General features: G+C 47.3%; 1 protein-coding gene and 1 pseudogene across 1 annotated transcript in view; both read left to right on the top strand.

The window, feature by feature from the left end:
* Snx9 (sorting nexin 9) overlaps positions 1–9,492 on the top strand; it is a 76,998-nt gene extending 67,506 nt beyond the window's left edge. Inside the window, exons 13-18 of the mRNA XM_076926703.1 lie at positions 1,077–1,154; positions 3,219–3,295; positions 4,269–4,358; positions 5,384–5,498; positions 6,007–6,098; positions 7,994–9,492. Of these exons, the coding sequence (XP_076782818.1) occupies positions 1,077–1,154; positions 3,219–3,295; positions 4,269–4,358; positions 5,384–5,498; positions 6,007–6,098; positions 7,994–8,041 (500 nt within the window). The 3' untranslated portion in view covers positions 8,042–9,492. The remainder of the gene's footprint in view (positions 1–1,076; positions 1,155–3,218; positions 3,296–4,268; positions 4,359–5,383; positions 5,499–6,006; positions 6,099–7,993) is intronic.
* An 8,720-nt stretch (positions 9,493–18,212) lies between these two features.
* LOC143439927 (mRNA turnover protein 4 homolog pseudogene) lies at positions 18,213–18,722 on the top strand (annotated as a pseudogene).
* The last annotated feature ends 722 nt before the right edge of the window (positions 18,723–19,444 follow it).

Raw genomic sequence — 19,444 nt, 5'->3', positions numbered from 1 at the left:
TTGTTTTTAGGAAATAGCCTATATACTTGGTACAAAATACAGTAGATGTGTCAGACAGACTAGGCCACTACAGAGGGACATGGTGTATTAGCCAGGGCTCTGCTCGCCCTCCCTGAGATTAAGAATTTCTTTCTTCCTGTCCTTTATGTGTGGACTGTCATGTTGCTGAGCTTCTTTCCCCCTGTATCCCCAAAATTGTACAGCTGTGGGTTCCCAGGACAGAATAAGTGAAACCTGCAGGAACGGTGACCTCTGTAGAGGAAGGACACTCCCCAGCACTGTGAGGCCCTGGGCTCAGTCTCCAGTATGACAGGAAAAAAGAAAGAAGGCAATAAAATACAAATAGATGATTCAACTTTTAAAGTGATGAGTTGTTTTAGGTGCACAGTGGTAGAAGTTTGTCTTAACCTCAGGTCTGTACAGTGAAAACTATTGGTAAATAGCACAGAGCAGGCAGGTCAGAGATGAAGAGTGAACATGTCACTGAAGTGACCCTGCAGCTGAGCTCAGCAGTGGTTCCTTTGAGAAGGCCCCAGGAGCCTCCTGAGGGAGTCTGTGCTGATGCACAGATGGCCTAAGGTCAGGGTTTCTGAAGGCTCCAGGACGCTCCTCAGATCCAAGCCTGGACCTGTAGATGCCGCTTAGACGGGCCTCACCCCTAGCTGAGGTGCACACCCCTCCTCTGGAGCCTCTCTTGCCACATTGAGCCATATTGCCAAACCATCCATATGGAGATGATGTCTCTGGTTGCTGTGATGGCCACATGTACGTGGATGGGCTTTGAAAGCCAGGAGTCTTGTAAGTGGGCCTCTTTCCCTATGCTCCATCCAGTGAATGAGTGTGGGGTTGGGTGGTTCATAATAAAATCCACTGCTAGTTGAGCAATCAGTTAAAAGTAATAGACAGTTAATTAAAGAAAACAGTAGTTGAAAAGTCATTTCATTAGTATTTTATTAAAGAATAGATGCTAGTTTCAATCATTTGAATGTCTTTTTTTTTTTTCTGAGTCACTGCCAGAGAACAGCCAGTGCACTTGAGACTGCTCTGAGAACTAATCAGTTATCAATTCCTTCCAGCCTTACCCAAGGAGTATCAGAAGATAGGGAAGGCTCTGCAGAGCTTAGCCGCGGTCTTCAGCTCCAGCGGTTATCAAGGTATGGCTGTAGTTGTTGATAACTTTCCTCGTTAGGAGCTGCACGGTAATTGCCCCCCTTGAATTACTTGAGCACTTGTTTGCATTATATGGTGCACATATGAGGGTTAGAGGTATTTTCTCCGGTGAGTCCCCATAAAGCATACAGTACGCTCTGGTGAACTGTCACCCTGCTGTGCTTTAGAGCACATGGACTTCCTGAGCAGAGGAGAGAGAAGGTGCAGCAGAATGAGGCTCAGGGTACCTGCTGAGGGCACCGTCTGTACTGTCACCACTGTCAATCAGCGAACAATTGATATTTATATTGCATGGGGCACTCTGTCAAGTATTAAACGTGCTCAGTATAGTTTATGACTTATAGCATTAAGTTTATTAAAACTGCTGTTTTTAAAGAGCTATTCCAAGTTCCTCTGGTTGGCATCTATTTGAAGAGCGTGTGCTCAGGGGTGTTGAGCACTAACTAGCCCAGAGCAATGCTGGTCTTCTAGTCACATAAATGAGCCCGATTCCTAAGGCTGCCTTAATTGCATCCGATAACTCTCTGGCTGCATCTACAGCAGTATGGATAGCATCACTAGAACAGTATAAGAATTGCTGGCATGACCCTGCCAAACTGTGAACCATTCCATAGTTGTGGGGAGCCCCCCATGGAAATGTCTTTGGTAAGACAATCATGAGAAGGCGTAAGGACAGCTCCTACACGGAGGAGTACATACAGCATGTCTTCTGGCACACTTCACCAACGTGAGCCAGGTGCTCCCCTCAGATGCCCATTTGAGGAGCCTTCCCCTGGCCAAAGGAAGAAAATTGGGCCATTGCTGAAAACAGTAATTGCCATGGAATGAAGCATAACACACATATGCACACCAGAATTAATAAGATACTTGGAATGTATCCCCCAGTGCTTTGGGGGAGCGTGGGCTCCATCTACAGTTCTGAGACTGTAACGGAGGACCCAAGCATTGGTGCTGCTTTCCCTGTTCAGATGACGCTTGGTGCTGGGCAGAGGCTTGGCAAAGCAAGGCTTTCTTATAGAAACATTTTAACAAGGAACAAAGGAATGATGGCAGAAGGTGCAGTTCTGTCATAGATGATCCAGGCTGCTTCTGGAAGTGTGAGAACTAGACTCAGCTAGGAACTGATTCTGGGTCTGGTAAAGCCTCTGGGCCTGGTGGCCCATGTGAGAGCAAGAGAGGGATAGAAGAGTGTGTGTCGCCACAGAAACTTGAGTCTAGAGTGGACCAAAGGGCATGCATGCCTCGTATTCCTAACCCCACAAAAAGATGGGTGACAAGAGCCCCAAGTTAAGGAACACACCATCCTGTCTTGTGTGTGCACTGCCTTTGCACCCTGGCTCCTTCTGAGAGCAGAGCGATGACCTTTCCCTAGCTGTGCAGCACACTGGCCATGTTCTTTAACTGCTTTTTATCGTTAAGTAAAGATTGCACATAAAATGATGTATGTCCCAAGAAAAGGGAAACAGGGCACACAGGGTATACGTGGGAAAAGCTGGTCACTGTCTTAGTTAGGGCTTCTCTTGCTGTGACCAAACACCGCAGCCAAAAGCCACTTGGAGGAAAGCATTTATTTTAGCTTGCTGTTCTACATCTCAGGTCATCACTGAGGAAAGTCAGGGCAGGAACTGTTGCAGATGTCATGGAAGAACTCTGTTTACTAGCCTATGCCTCACAGCTAGCTCAGCCTCCTTTTGTATAGCACCGAGGACCACCAGCCTAGGGGGTGGAAGCACCCACAGTGAGCTGGGCCCTCCCATACGGATCATTAGTAAGGAAAATGCACCCAAGGCCAATCTGATAGGGACATTTTCTCAGCTGAGGTTTCCTCTCCATTGACTCTACAGCTTATGTCAAGTCGACATTAAAAAACAGCACAGCCACCATCTGTCGTCTGGGAACCGGGGATGGGGATGGGGATTCTCACCAACTTTGACAGTTTTTAAATTTTCTACACTAAAAGCTGTCAATAAAGTCTGTGACAAAAATTGTGAGTGTAGGGAATATGTGTAGCACATTATAGTTGCTTCCAAGACTGCTGTCTATTTCAGGAGAGACTGACCTTAATGATGCAATCACAGAAGCCGGGAAGACGTATGAGGAGATCGCCAGCCTGGTGGCAGAGCAGGTACTGCCGGACTCACACATTTGTTATTTAAACCCAGACAGCTATCCACTTTCTGTTTCTGTGGCTTTTCGTTCATTTCACTTAGTGATAGTGTTTTTTCAGTTAAGCCACAGTGGACAAATGTCTCATTAAGAAATACAAAGGAAGCTATGCAGCTTACACCTGTAATACTAGAACTTGGGAGGCTGGAGTGAGGGGATAGCTAGCGTTGAGTTCAAGGCTAGCCTGAGCTACATGGTGAGTTCTAAGCTGGTATCAGTTACAGAGTAAGGACGTTTCTCAAAAAGACAAAGAAAAAGACTAGGTGAGGCAGGGCTCCGGGCTCAGTGGTGATTGGCCTAGATTGCTAGTCATATTTGCAAGTTCCAGAATTTGATCCCAGCACCCTCCAAAAAATAGGTTTGGGGATAGGTGTAAACTGAGTTGGCGTCAGTGCCTCTGATCCACTCCCAGCCATAGTCGAGAGTGGCGAGGAAGCCTGGCTTAGACCTGCGCTGCGGCCTGCCCTCTCTAAGCTTGCCTCGGGTGATATTTTTATATTGTCTATTAAAATGTAGGCATTAAACTGTAACATTTTTGCTTGCTACACTTTTATGCCTATATTTTATTGATTAAAAATGGCCCCTGGCATATATGTAGCAGAGGGCTACCATGTCTGGCCTCAGTGGGAGAGGATGCACCTAATCCTGCAGAGACTTGATGTACCAGGGTGGGGCCATAGATGGACACCATGGCACATACCTTTAATCCCAGCACCCAGGACTCAGAGGCAGGCAGATCTATGTGAGTTCAAGACCAGCCTGGTCTACTTAGTTAGATCCAGGCCAGCCAGACCCTAAATAGTGAGAGCATCACAATAAAGAAGCAGCGCTCACCACTCTCATACAAGAGGATGTGGACATCACTCCTCATTAGTTTCTTCTCCTTGATTTTCTAAATCCCTGCACCAGTAACAGCCTGTGTCTCGTTATAGCCAAAGAAGGACCTCCACTTCCTGATGGAGTGCAACCATGAGTACAAAGGCTTTCTCGGCTGCTTCCCGGACATCATTGGTGCCCACAAGGTAAGCCACAGTGCTCGGAGAGACTCCAGGCACACAGCACTGCCTCGGGGGTTTAGATCGTATGTTTATCCACGAGAAAAGACACTAGCTGCGTGTGGTGGTACATGCCTGTAATCCCAGCAGTGAGTTCAAGGCCAGCCTGGTGTACAAAGTAAGTTCCAAGCCAGGTAGGACTACACAGTGAGACCCGTCTCAAATAGAAGATGAAGACATAGTAAACTAATATCCACCATAAAATTTTAAAACTAAATTTAAAAATTGGTTGTTATATCTTCATGTTTTGATTCTGGTTAATATTTCCTCTTAGAGTCTCTGTGGTACTCTAGTATGTTGAGGGCCCTTGGAGTTTTAGGAAAATCTCTGCAAAGGCTGGTCTGTGGTCTTAGCAGTGCTCCTCACAGTCTCTGTGTAATGCAGATAACTTAGTATGAAACTCAGGAGGGTTGCTCCTGTCAGAACTTAGAGCAGCAGACTTGGCGGTTCAGGCGAGGAGCCTCGTTTACACACCAAGGTAGAGCTGTTTCTTGGCAGACAAACACTGAGTGGTATGCTGGCGCTGGAGGAGGACGGGGGCAGTGTTTTAGCCACTTCCATCTGAGAACGCGATTAAGTGATCCAGCACCTCTCCCAAACAACACAGTAAAGCCCTACAGTGTGCACACCCAGCCCAGCCCATAAATGCTGTTTCATAGCAGCAGAGAGAGGACACGTGCCGGTGGGACAGCTCACACGGCCTTCTGGCCTCTCATGCCCTTCTCCTCTGTGTACTCTTGACACCAACAGTGCAGAATCATACCTGGGCAGAGTTCCGTTTGTTTCTCTTATGGCGTGTATAGCACTGCAAGGCCTAGCTTTATTGCAGTTTTCAGGAGCAGCAGCCTCTGGCTTCAGAGGACTTTGGAGGGAGTTGGCCTGGGATGTCCACTATACCATGCCTGCGGATGTCAGCATGGGTACATCTTAAGCTGATACTAGTGCTTTTTGCTTTGTCTTCTTAAATTCTGTTACATTTATGTGTTTTCTAGGGAGCGATAGAAAAGGTGAAAGAAAGTGACAAGCTGGTCGCAACCAGTAAAATCACCCCCCAAGACAAGCAGACGATGGTGAAGCGGGTTGGCACCATGTCATATGCTTTACAAGGTAAGAGAAAGGCTTGTGAGTAACTATGGAGGGAGAGCTGCTCTCAGCCCACAGCATCGAACCTACTTGTTGTCAGCGTCTAGAGGTCTGTAACCTCTGCTCTGGGACCATGGAGTCTAAAGGAGGCTTGTGGGGGTCATGTAGATGTAATTTACTGTTAGTAGAAAGAAAACAGCTGATTTCTAGAGATGTGTGAGTGTCAGAGCGACAAGGGCAGCAAATGGCCATGTCCGTCTGGTGAAGGCTGGCAGACACGTGCTTTGGCAGGCTGAGGCTGACAGTGGGATTCAGCATGCTGATCAGTGACAGCATCCGTTACTCGACAGTGGCACTTGTTGCCGGTGCCAGCCTGTGTTCCTCGGCTCTTGATAGAGTTGGGCTGAGAACTGGCGCTGCATAGAAACAGCCAGATTAAGTCCTGATAATGACGAGTCTTAGCCAAGCAAAGAAATGGCACGTCATCATTCAGTCTTGCTGGGACCTAATCCCTGTGATAATTTTGTTGTAGCTGAGATGAATCACTTCCACAGTAACCGGATCTACGATTACAACAGTGTCATCCGCCTCTACCTGGAACAGCAAGTGCAGTTCTATGAAACAGTAAGTGCCCCCTCCCAGGAGCCTCCTCCCACGCACTTGTGTGAGGAGAGAGGGGTACACCCTCGTGACCTTGACTAGATAGAATTGGTCTTTACTCGTGAGTGGTAAACCGAAGGGGGTTACATTTTGAACAGATTTTAGTGGTTTGATTTTTTTTTTTTTTAACCTTTTAGAATTCCATCTGAGGAATATTGAATCAAAAAGCTTTCCTGGGGCTGGAGAGATGGCTTAGTGGTTAAGAGCACTTGCTGCTGTCACTGAACCTGGGTTCAGTTTCTGCCAATCACATTGTGGCTCACAATCACCCATAACTCCAGCTCCAGGGATCTGATACCCTCTTCTGACCTCTGTGGGCACCAGCCATGCACATGGCCACATACACATACTTACAGGCAGAAGATCCACATGGAAAATAAAATCAATATGTGTAATTTTTGGAAAATTTTAAGCTTCCCTTTGAAGAGCAGGCATTGGTTCCTAGTTTTGAAGCCTTGAGCAGTCCTGACTGTGGAGTCCTTCCTTCTGAGCCTCTCCACGCACAGGGACAGTGTCAAAGGATTAAGGTTACCCTGCCAACCCACAAGTTGTGTCCTCTTCAGTTAGAGAAGGAACCAAAGGCAGCCTTTGCTTGTGACCCAGGTTTCTCAGTTACCAAAGGAGTCGCTTCAGGAAAACCAAAATAACACCATATTTTAAACCTTTTCATTCAGCAAACTGTAAACAAGAGGTAAACCCTCCCTCCCTCTGCTTTGTGATGATTTCCTTCATTACATACTTCACACTTCATTGCTGGAACTCAGGCCCTGCAGGGCAGCACAGAGGAACAGTGAGCACTTGAGGTGGCCTTGGCGCTCAGCCTCCGTGCATTCAGAGGTACAGGCTAGCCCTCAGTGCACATCTCTGCATGTGTCCTCGCTTTTGGGTTGCACTCTGACAAAACCACCTTGTGAGTTCTGGAAAAGGCTGCCAACACACGATTCACAGTTACGCTATTACACATACATGTAAACACATGTACCTTGTGTGTAATTGTGGCAGCAGTTGGTTGTGAGGCACGCTCATGGGATGCACTCCCTCTGGAGCGCTCTCTGTCACAATGGCTGTCTTCATCCTTTAGAGTTCCTGTCACTGTTGGTCCCTCTGTGTGTTAGACGTAGTAGGTTACATGTGTCTCTGAGAAAACACTGGGAAGGCAACTTTCAAGGTTTTCATGCTGTGGATTTATTAGTTATCAAGTCCACAGTGCTGTAATTATTGACTTTGTAATTCAACATAGGAAACCATGTATGTTCTCACTATTGTCTTATAGCAAAATATCCCTTAAATTATTAAAACTTACACATTTCTGTACATGGAGCAAACATGTATGAATACCTACGTACCTACTTCAAAAGTTCAAGGTCCCAAGATGAATAAGGAATGTGAGCCTTTATGGGGGTACCTAGTGTCCTTTTAGGAGGTGTAGGCACGTAACAGATCACAGTGCACCCTGAGCTGCCGCAGACTTCATATACCCTCCACAGGAAGTCTTGGGTGTTCATACTTGTCCAGAAAGGAAGGGGACTCTAGGCAGGCATGGTAGTCCAAGCCATCATCCTGCTTTGTGGAGGAGAAGGGGCTACCCTGAAAATGTAGCCCCCACCATCAGTCAGGGCTGGCTGGGCAGGTGGGGACAGGCAGCAGGGTTTCTCACACACTGTGGAACTCACTGAGAACAGCAGGGCTACGGTGGTGAAGGTCCTCCAGCACAGAATCCCAGTGGCTGCAGAAGAGACCAACAGACCAGCTAAAGGGTTTGACAAGGTTATGTTTAACTCAGAAGAGGGCGGACGGAACACTGCTCTGCTGTGATATCTCAGGATGAAAATGTCTCAACTGCTTTGTTTTTTTACCAGATCGCAGAAAAGCTGAGGCAGGCCCTCGGCCGATTCCCGGTTATGTAGACCAGAACGGAACACAAGAGAACTCTGAAGTGCTTCTTTTTGACCTGGGGCAATGCAATTCAATTTTCCTCCCATCATAAAAGAGAGAAAAGGAAGAAAACCAAAAAGAAAGAAGTTGACAAACCCTGTTTTCATCATTAGCCAGCCTAAATGTGTTGCTGCTCAGGACGGCCTTCCTTGTTCATTTCGACATCTTAGTTACCCAGTGGAAATGTCTATTTTTGGAAAATACTTAAATTTATCAAGATTTTGAATGAAGAAATAGGGGTTCCTCCTCCTGGTATTTTACATAGAATCGTAATTTATACATTACCTATATGATCTTCCAGTTCTTACCAATGTCAGATAATTAATACTAATTGCTTTCTTAAAAATATGAAAAACAGCAGAATAAAAATATATATCTTTGTATATTTTTATAACTCTTTCAGTCCTTTGGGGACCCTTGTCTGCTTAGGGGAGTCTGCACACCCTCACTGGCATAGCTACAGTTAAGTGCTCCTGAGATGGGCAAGTCAAGGATCCCAGATGGCCTGCACCCTCAGGCGGCGGCGTGGGTACCACCAGAAGTCCATTCGGTGGGCACAGCAGGTGAGAAGACCCACCTACCCACTGCTGCCTAGGTTGGTTCCCTGTGCTGCTCTTAGGTAAATTCAGCATTCTCTGCACTCCCTCCTAGCTGGTAAGGCGTCATGTTTTACACTAGAAGAGTAAGTCAGAAAAGGGGACTTGTCCCCGCTACCCCAGGTGGTGGCCAACCTGACTCCAGGAGCCCCCGCCCCTCGCTCTCAGTCCCTCAGCTGTCTATTAGGTGAGGGACAGGAGCTGCTGATAGAAGAGGTGCTGGTAGAGTCCTGGCTTGGAGCAGCAGGCTGGTCCTCTCAAAAGATGAAAGCAGATTTCAGCACCTGTTCCCCTCCCAGAGACTGGGAAAGTTAAGGGAAAGAGTGAGCTGCAGGACGTGAGGTAGCAAGCTGATGGCAAGCAGAGAGTGACTGTCTGAGGCTTTGTCCCAGCCTTCAGAGACTGCTGACCCCAGCTCATGTCCCGAGAGCACAGAGCACACGCTATCACCTCCCTGCAGACAGTGGTCCTCTTCCACAGTTGCCTTACAATGTGATCCTCTGCTGTCACTTTCCTGACCTGACGATTATATTACAGAGATGGGAAGTCTGGGCCAACATAAATGAATGAAACCAAAAATAAGTAGCTGAGAAAATCCAGTGCGCGTGGGCATGAGAGCTTTCTGTTCCTTGATATCAGGGGTTTGTTGATGTTTTCTAAGTCATTTTCCCCTACCTGATTTTTCTTTTATAAAATTCCATAGAACAGTGTTTATGATACAGCCATTTAATATATGTACAAATTGTAAAAAACATGTATAAATATTTTACATAAATGTAAGAGCATGTAGAAGCCAATATATAAATAAATTGTTTTTTAAAACTGTACAGCAGATTCCCAAAGCATGTTTTCAGAATACTTTTCAGCATTTTGTGTGATGAAGGTTTTGTTGTTGTGAACTCCTTTTTCTTCCAGCTGCTGGAAGTTGTTCAGGTAATGAACTTTTCTCCAAAACATCTTTCCCCTAACATTACTAGCTTTGGTTTTGAGCCCTGTTACTAACCCTGCAAGCATTCCACAGACTTGACTGCCTTCCTCCCAGACGTCCTAAGGAGGAAAGAGCCAGGCAAGTGGAAAAGAAAGGTTAAGAAGAGTTGATGAGGAGAGGCAAGAGGTAACGGTAGCTGCCTTACAGCTGAGGAGTGAAGAGGAGTGTGAAAGTTAGATACAGTCCAGTGGAGGCTGCCGTGGTGGGGGATGGTCCAGTGGAGGCTGCCATGGTGGGGATGGTCCAGTGGAGGCTGCCATGGTGGGGATGGTCCAGTGGAGGCTGCCATGGTGGGGATGGTCCAGTGGAGGCTGCCATGGTGGGGGATGTCCAGTGGAGGCTGCCGTGGTGGGGATGGTCCAGTGGAGGCTGCCATGGTGGGGATGGTCCAGTGGAGGCTGCCATGGTGGGGATGGTCCAGTGGAGGCTGCCATGGTGGGGGATGTTCAGTGGAGGCTGCTGTGGTGGGGATGGTCCAGTGGAGGCTGCCATGGTGGGGATGGTCCAGTGGAGGCTGCCATGGTGGGGGATGTTCAGTGGAGGCTGCTGTGGTGGGGATGGTCCAGTGGAGGCTGCCATGGTGGGGATGGTCCAGTGGAGGCTGCCATGGTGGGGGATGTTCAGTGGAGGCTGCTGTGGTGGGGATGGTCCAGTGGAGGCTGCCATGGTGGGGATGGTCCAGTGGAGGCTGCCATGGTGGGGGATGTCCAGTGGAGGCTGCCATGGTGGGGGATGTCCAGTGGAGGCTGCCGTGGTGGGGATGGTCCAGTGGAGGCTGCCATGGTGGGGATGGTCCAGTGGAGGCTGCCATGGTGGGGGATGTTCAGTGGAGGCTGCCATGGTGGGGGATGTTCAGTGGAGGCTGCCATGGTGGGGGATGTTCAGTGGAGGCTGCCATGGTGGGATGGTCCAGTGGAGGCTGCCATGGTGGGGGATGTTCAGTGGAGGCTGCCATGGTGGGATGGTCCAGTGGAGGCTGCCATGGTGGGGGATGTTCAGTGGAGGCTGCCATGGTGGGGGATGTTCAGTGGAGGCTGCCATGGTGGGGGATGTTCAGTGGAGGCTGCCGTGGTGGGGATGGTCCAGTGGAGGCTGCCATGGTGGGGATGGTCCAGTGGAGGCTGCCATGGTGGGGATGGTCCAGTGGAGGCTGCCGTGGTGGGGATGGTCCAGTGGAGGCTGCCATGGGGGTGGGGGTCCTATTCTAAAGTGGTTCTTTTGTCTTGATGCTTGACTTTTAATTACTTGAATCAACTTCAGATACCACAGAACTACAGTAATACAGGAACTTTAAAAAACCTTGGCAGGGGCTTGGGAGATGGCTCAGCTGCTAAGAGCACTGGCTGTTCTTCCAGAGGTCCCAGGTCTGGCTGTCAGTACCCACATGGCAGCTCAGAACTATCTGTAACTCCAGTTCCGGGGGATATAACTCCCTCTTCTGGCCCCTGAGGGTCTTCCATATGAATGTGGTACACAGACATACACGCATGCTGGTAAACACGTTCACATAAAATCTTTTTTTAAAAGTACTAGGGCTGGAGAGATGGCTCAGTGCCTAAGAGCACTGACTGCTCTGCCAGAGGGCCTGAGTTCACTTCCCAGCAACCACATGGTGGCTCACAACCATCTGTAATGGGATCCAGTGCATTCTTCTAGTGTGTGTCTGAAGACAGCTACAGTGTACCCATAAATAAAAAAATAAATCTTTTTTTTTTTTTTTTAAGTACTATTGCTGACTATGTCACATCATTTACTTTTTGGAAATGAGATGACCAAATAGTGGCCAAATACTGAAAATATAATTTGTAGATTTATTTCATATGTATGAGTGTTTGTCTACACCTGTCTGGTGCCCAGGGAGACGAAGGAGGGACATCAGATCCCCTGGAGTTGGAGTTATAGGTAGTTGTTAGCTACTACATGGGTTTCTCTGGAAGAGCAGTAAGAACCTTCTATCACCTCCCCAAATGCTGAAAATATCCCATGATTTGCAGCATGCTATCAAGTTATTTATGATATTAGAAACACAATGTGTGCCAGAATTTAACAATGAAAACTGATTTTTTTTTAAAGAATTTTCTTTGTATTTATTTAATGTATATGAGTACACTAGAGCTGTCTTCAGACACACCAGAAGAGAGCATCGGATCCCGTTACAGATGGTTGTGCGCCACCATGTGGTTGCTGGAAATTGAACTCGGGACCTCTGGAAAAGCAGCCAGTGCTCTTAACTGCTGAGCCATCTCTCCAGCCTAAAATCTGATTTTAATAGCTCGTCCAGCCTCACATTTTCATTGAGTTAAATATGGATCCTCGAGGTGAAACAGTTTACCATTCAGTGTTTGAAATCATCACAGCATCCCACATCAAAGCTAAAATCACAGTGAACCCAAATTAAGGTAAATGATTTCATGCATTTTGATATATTGGCTAAACACAGTCCTGTGAGCATCAAAAAGTATATAGTTTTGCTTTGAATTTGATGCAAGAGTTTGAAAATACTTTTAGGTTTCTGAGAAAATATTTTGATATATTTGCGACTCCAATTTTAGTCAATAAATGACTCTTGCCATGTTTCAAATGGAATGCATAGAGCTGAGACCTGAGAGATGACTTAGAGAAAAAAAAAGATTCTATCTCCTTATTAGACTTTTCTAGATCCTATCTCCCAGAAATAACACCTCTTCAAGATCATACCTTAGGCCATGCAGTAGTGGAGCACGCCTTTAATCCCAGCACTCAGAAGGCAGGAGGATTTCTGAGTTCAAGGCTGATGTGGTCTACAGAGCAAGTTCCAGGATGACCACAGCTACACAGAGAAGCCCTGTCTTGAAAAACCAATAATAATAATGTAATAATAATAATAATGACATATTATTCATGGCATCACCTTTGGGAAGTGCCTAAATTTGTGAACTGTTTTCTAGAATAAAGCATACTAAGTAAAATTAGAACCAGAGCCTCAGACGAGCACCTTCATTCAGAGAATGGAAGCTACGTCCATCAAACATTGATGCATTCATTTCTGAAACAAGATGCCAGATAGCCCATTAGTTTATGTTGCTTCCGTTTGTAATAAAAGCATGAGAGACTCTAGTTTTATTACTTAGGTATTCATTTTCCTTGGTAGTGATTACAGACATGGGACCTGGTTAACAAGATGTAGTCTTTGTGTAGTCCTGGCTGTCCTGAAACCCATTCTGTAGACCAGGTTAGCCTCAAACTCAAAGATCTTTCTGCTTCTGCCTCCTTGAGTGCTGGGATTAAAGGCGTGCACCACCTCCACCTGGAGGTTTGACAGATTATTCAGAGATTTCTTTTGCATATCCTTGGGGATGGATAACAGGAAATCATGCACGGACTTTGCACATCAGCTTCTATTGGCATGTGTATTTAATGTGTGGCCAGAGTGTTAGTCTACAATTAATTTGGCTCAGGGAAGGCTGTAGAGAATAGCCAGTTGGCCTAAATGGCAGGTTCATAGCACAGAGCAAGGTTGGATGGGCTCTGAGCTACACTTTGCCACTGGCTTTTAGTCTGTTTCTAAACCATCACTTGCCATTTCCCAAATGGGGGACAGTTTGAGATTACACTTTATATTACCTTCAGAGGAGTTTTTAAATGGCAATTTCTTTTCATTTCAAAATGAGTATTTTTTTTTTTTAAATGTGGCCCATATCCTGGAGGCCAAAAAGGGGTATCAATAAAGGACATAAGTTGTAGGTAAATTATTCCGGGGCTTGCTGTATACATTTCTCTCGTGGGAAATTAATTTGTTTTGGATTTCTAAAGACAGCGTCATTTTCTGTGCCTAACCTTACCAGACTTTGATCAATCCCTAATTCCTTTTCTTAGAGTGGTTTCCCTTCCCTAGGAGCTGAAGGAAAGCTGTGGAAGGGGATGGATGGATGGATCAGTATCCCTTCAGCCCTTAAGGTGGTCTTGGTCAACCAGTACTTTAGCAATTGTCAAGGCACCCAGGAGCCCCTGGCAGGGAGGGCGGCCCAGCAGGAGGGGAGAGGATCCTTTTGCAGGCAGCTCACCTGACCCTGTGGCATGGTCGTCGTGCAGCTGTGCATGAGGGTCTGGGAAGGAAAGCCCTGCAGGGAGAGAATGAGAGGCAGAAGTAACTGCGGCCATCTCTTCATGGCGCCCCATCTCAACGCTAATGCTCAGGCAACTTCTCTGAACAGGCTGAGCAATAATAACTCCTGGAGAAGCTGGAGGAGAGGCGGTGGGCGGGGCGTCTGGGTCGTGGGCGGGGCTTAGGACAAATTGGGATGGGGCCATTTTTAGGCGTTGGGGGGGGATAAGCTGAGCGATGCGGCTGAGGGGCGGGGCTAGGGGCCGCGGGGAGCTTTAGGCCTGTGCGAAGGTAGGTGACCCTGAAGGGCGGAGTTTGTGGGCGGAGACCTGGGCTAGCCAGAGTCACTGCTCATGCTGTTGACCAACCAGCTGTCAAGGCACAGATGCTTAAAACAAACATACCTGCAAACCCCGACCTAGGGGAATTTTCTAGAACAGAGCTCTGGGCGTTGAGAATAAAACCTAAACAAGCACGTCTCTAGGGAGTGTTTAAGGAAGCCAGGGTTTCTAAAAACATCGGCCTGGTTTTGGAACCCAGCTGGAAAGACCTTCCTGTGAGTCCATCAAACAGCGAGGAGCCCCCTAGAGCAGCAGCACCACAGTAGAAACTAGCTCCCTCAGAAGAGGGGTGAGACCGAGGAGGCAGGGTGAGCAGCTGGATTGCACCGGCCTAACCGCCTTCAGAAGGGCTTTAGAAGTTATAACTAACTTTTTTGTTTTCCAAAACAGAACCTGTTTTGCCTGTAACCCTGGCTGTCCTGGAACTCACAGAGCTCCACCTGCCTCTGCCTCCCAAGTGCTGAATTAAAAGTATTCACCACTGTGCCCTCCCACACACTCTAGGTTTCCCTTTACGCTTAAAGATGAAGGGGTGCTGTATTGGCCTTTGCATGGCCTCCAGGCGCTTGATCTGACTAGGAGTGGTGACAGAATAAAGAACAGACACACAGACAGAAACATCTGGTTTGGGATGGACTGGGCTCTCTGATGCAGAAGCTATAGCTCCCCAGAAACTCATCATATTATAGAGGTGAACAGAGAGGTGGAATTACTATATACAGCTGAACGAGGAAGCAGGCTTTATGATTTACAGCTGGAGCAAGGAGAGGTCACATCTGTACCCATGCCTTCTTCAATTAGCTAATCTCTGGAGGAAGTAGCCTCAGTAGGGAAGCCATCTCCCAATTCGTAGACAGGGGGATGGGATGCTATGGTGGAAGATATTTTCTGCACACACTATTTACACTCGGACTAGGGGAGATTTGCCATTTCCACGGGAAAGAGCCTTTTGAGATCTTGACATAGTGCGCTCCTGTCAACAGTGTACCTTCACTGGGAACTTCACTCAGCTCCTCTGCTCCCCACTGTGCTGGCTGTGCCCCACGTGGCAGACTGCGGTCTTTAACTCAAACCCATTCATCTGTACTCTCTTCTTTCATCTACCACAACTGAAGGAGCTGGAGAAGTCACTGAGTTCACCAAGAACCACAGCTGTGGGCAGTGAGGCTTCAGTGGAAGATGGCTTTAAGAGCTTTCCCCTTTTCTTGTAAACAAACGCATCCAGTTTTGATTCCTGGTGTCTTGGCTACCTGCCCTGGAATAACCTTGTGAGACCATAAGCTAAAGCAGCCATTTTGTAATCATGATGCAAGAAGCCAGCATGCTAAGAGAATACACTTGCCCAAATCCTTGGTGACATTGCTGAGCAGCTACCCCAGCCCTGGACAGTCACTTTGAAACTTACTAAGAGTGTTAGAGCCAAGGTCAAGCCTCTACTCTGAGCTCTTGTTAGACTGACCTACATCAGATTGTTCAGGCAGTCTTGTGCAGGAAGGTCTCAACTCAAGGCCAGCCTAAACTGCCTAGCAAGACTATGTCTAGAAAAAAGTCATTAATAAGTGAGGTGTGTGTGTGTTTTATTAGGCCATGTTTAGACCTAATTGAATTTATTTTATTCAAAAGAGAATCACCACATAGTAATTTGAAGTTATTTTCTTCAAAATTGGCTTTTTGGTGAAATGTTTTAAGAAACATTTCAAATGCATTCGTTAAGTTGTAAATTTTTTTAAAGGTTTATTATATGTCAGTGCACTGTACCTGTCTTCAGACACCCCATAAGAGGGCATCAGATCTCATTATAGATGGTTATGAGCCTCATGTGGTTGCTGGGATTTGAACTCAGGACCTTTGGAAGAGCAGTCAGTGCTCTTAACCACTGAGCCATCTTTCCAGCCCAAGTTGTAAATTTTTAATATTTAGTTTCTATCTCAACACTTCCAAATATACATAAAAACAGAAGGCATTGAATTACTCTTTCTTCACACACCCACGAGCGTTTGGTCAGTGCTCAGCCTGTTTGCGTCCTTCCGGGGATGGAAGCGTGCACCTGGTAAGTCTCAAATCCCAGCACCATCAGATAGACAGAAGGCTTGTTGGGCACAAAACCCAAACTTTTCTGACTTTTTCTGTAACTTTTGCTGCTGCTTAGGGTGACTATTTGCAGGCATTTGTATAAATAAAACAGTTTGTAGAATTTTCTTTATCCATGGATTTCTCAACCCAGTCTGAAAGCAGTCTGTTCCTGAACAAGGGTCAGAGCAGAAAGGACACACTTGAGTGGACACACCTGTGGCATCCTCCTTCCGGCTGTGCAGAGAATGCCAGGGAGGTCCTCGTGGCTCTGCCCCTTCATTTTCTTCCTGTTTGTTGGGTACAGGTTTGGACTGTTAAAGTTTCTGCCAGGTTTCCACCAGTCTGGACATTAGCCAGACACTAGCCCTGGCCACTGAGAGTTCTATCTGAATCAAAACTGTTCTGAACACAGGCAGACCTTGGCTGTTCTTGGCAATGTGAAACTCCCATGTTTTTGTGAGCTTTGGGTTGTTTTTCCAGATATGATTCAGAGAGCACCCAAGGTCTTTCTGCCAGACTGTCACCCCTATGTGGAAGTTGCATCTTAACCCCAGAAGGGAATTTAATTAGGCCCCCATCCACCCTAGAGCTAAGGTACCCAGTACAACCACAGTTTCTATACCAAACACCTGCCCAGCAGGCTTGCTGACTTTCAGGAATAGATAGACCAGGAGAAAAAGACAGGTACTTGCCTAGCTCTGGGCTCGGGCCTTACAAACACATGGACACACAGTCTGTGTGGCAGCCTGGAGCTGCCAAGCACACATGGTTAAGGTGTGTGTGTGTGTGTGTGTGTGTGTGTGTGTGTGTGTGTGCGCGCGCGCGCGCGTGCATTTGGAAAGCCCTTGTTAACTCTAGTGCCATCTGAAGAGAGACTGCAGTCTGGAAGGTTCTATCAACTTGGAAAGCCATGGGGCCTACCCTCAGTTCTCAGGTTGTAAGTCATGTGTCTAGAGTGGTTGTCAGTATTCTCTCTATAAGCTATAAGCTATTTTTTTTTTACAAATAATTTCAAAATACATGCCCAGACTAACCATTCCTGTCAGCTACTCCCCCATCACCTGTTTAGCCTGTTCTAGAGGCCGAGACAAGCTTTGCAGGCAGCAAATGACTTCAGCCCCTCTGCCATACCACATGGCTCCTGCTAACATACATGGGGAAGACTCTGCCAAGATGTAGCTGTGTCTGTGGTGACAGACACTAAAACCTACAGGGAACTCTAGCTCAGTAGGACAGGTAAACAAACACCCATCATTCCTGGGATGCCACAGACATTTTCCTGATTAATGATTGATTGATGTAGGAGGAACCAGTCCACTATGGGTGGTGCCGTGCATGGGCAGGTAGGTAGTCCTAGGTGTATTCAAACAAGCCGAAAGCCTGGCACGGTGAAACATGCTTTTAATCCTGGCATTCCGGAGGCAGAGGCAGGCAAATCCCTGAGTTCAAGTCCAGCCTTGTCTACAGAGCTAATTCTGGAATATCCAGAGCTACACTGAGAAACCTTACCCCTTTTCTTAGAAGAAGGAGGAAGAGGAGGAGGAGGGAGGAAGAGGGTGAGGAAGAGAAGGAGGAGGGGAAGGGGAAGGAGGAGGACAAGGAGGAGGAGGGGGTGAGGAGGAGGAGGAGGAGGAGGAGGAGGAGGAGGAGGAGGAGGAGGAGAAGAAGAAGAAGAAGAAGAAGAAGAAGAAGAAGAAGAAGAAGAAGAAGAAGAAGAAGAAGAAGAAGAAGAAGAAGTAGTTGTTGAGTAAGCCATATAGAGCAAGCTAGGAAACATTGTTCTTCCCTGGTTTCTGTTTGGAGTTCCTGCCCTGACTTGCCTTAGTGAGGGATAGTGATGGTAAAATGAAATAAACTCTTTCTACCCAAGTTTCTTGTGTTCATAGTATCTATCCCAATACAACAATAGAAATTTAGAGGCCATGCCCAAATCCAAGTGAGACAGTTTTCTTAACAAAAACTACCAAGAAAGGCTTGGCACCAAAGCAGATGGAACCTGGATAGGAGAGCTTCAGAAATGTGTGGACACCTACAAGCGCCTCTTCATCTTCTCTGTGGCCAGCATGAGGAGAAGCAAGCTGAAGGGTATCCGGAGTGCCGGGAAGTACAACCGGATGTTCTTTGGCAAAAACAAGGTGATGGTGGCCTTGGGTCAAAGCCCATCTGACGAATACAGACAGCCTGCATCGGGTCAGCAAGACGTTGAGAGGTGATGTTGGGTGCCCTTTTACCAACTACATGAAGGGAGAGGTGACTGAGTGGTTCACAAAGTTTATAGAAGTGGATTCTGCTCGAGTTGGGAACAAAGCAGCTCTGTGAGCCTCATTCCAGGGAGCCAGGCCTGAGCAGCCGGGGCTGCCCACTGCCCTCAAGAAAGGTATGGCAACAGTGGTTTCTGACTACGAAATATACAAGCAGGGTGATGTGCTGACCCTAGAGCAGGTGGGTGTCCTGAAGCTTTTGTGGGATGCCCAGTAGGGAGGATTCCAGCAGTTGGACAATGACCTGCCTGAGAGCACATCTGAGTCTGAGAAAGAGTAGGAGTAGGAAGAGGAGGAGAGCCGACTCTAGGACTTGAGACTAAGGCTTTCCAACAAGTTCTTCATCTCCACTGGACCACCCAGGACTGATGCCACCCCTCTGGAGGGAGCAGCTGTTTATTTTGCTTTGGATAAAGAGAAGGTGCTTGGGGGTGACTTTGTTTCTATAAAGTCACCTGCTTCTGCCTCCCTAGTGCCAGGATTAAAGGTGTCCGTCACCACTGCCCAGCTGAGTTTGCTAAACTTAATGTCACACTGCTTACATGAGGTGGTGATATCTCCACCGTATAAAGAAGCTGTAGAGAACGAACCTTTGAAAGCCATGGGCCACCCTCGTTCTTAGTACAGCAGAATGGGGCGGCAGAGAGGAACCCAGCTGTTAGAGTGTCCTGATGGAGAAAAGGAACCAAGACCCTCCAAATGCGCCCAAAAGTGCTTCCAGGTCCATCTGGCTGCACTCTCCCTTGGCTAGCAGACCAATCCTGACAGACCGGACCCTGGGACCAAGAGGCCTTGCCTCTGGTTGCTTGAAGGTTGCAGATCACAGACGACTAAGCTAAGCAAGAACACTTGCTGAGGTCCTCAGGTGGGAGATGCCTGTTCCCCACCTGACAGTCTGACAGACGAGGCCATGTGCATCTCAGCGAGATCAAGGTCATGTGGTAAATGGGGGTAGCAGGGAATGGATGTCTCATCTCTCAGAAACGACGACGCAGCAACATGTCCTTGGTAGAAGGCAGCATTTAAAGACTG

Source organism: Arvicanthis niloticus, chromosome 28 (assembly GCF_011762505.2).
Source record: "Arvicanthis niloticus isolate mArvNil1 chromosome 28, mArvNil1.pat.X, whole genome shotgun sequence".
Lineage (NCBI taxonomy): Eukaryota > Metazoa > Chordata > Mammalia > Rodentia > Muridae > Arvicanthis > Arvicanthis niloticus.
The sequence above is the reverse complement of the archived record's forward strand: the minus strand, read 5'-3'. Positions and strand labels throughout refer to the sequence as shown.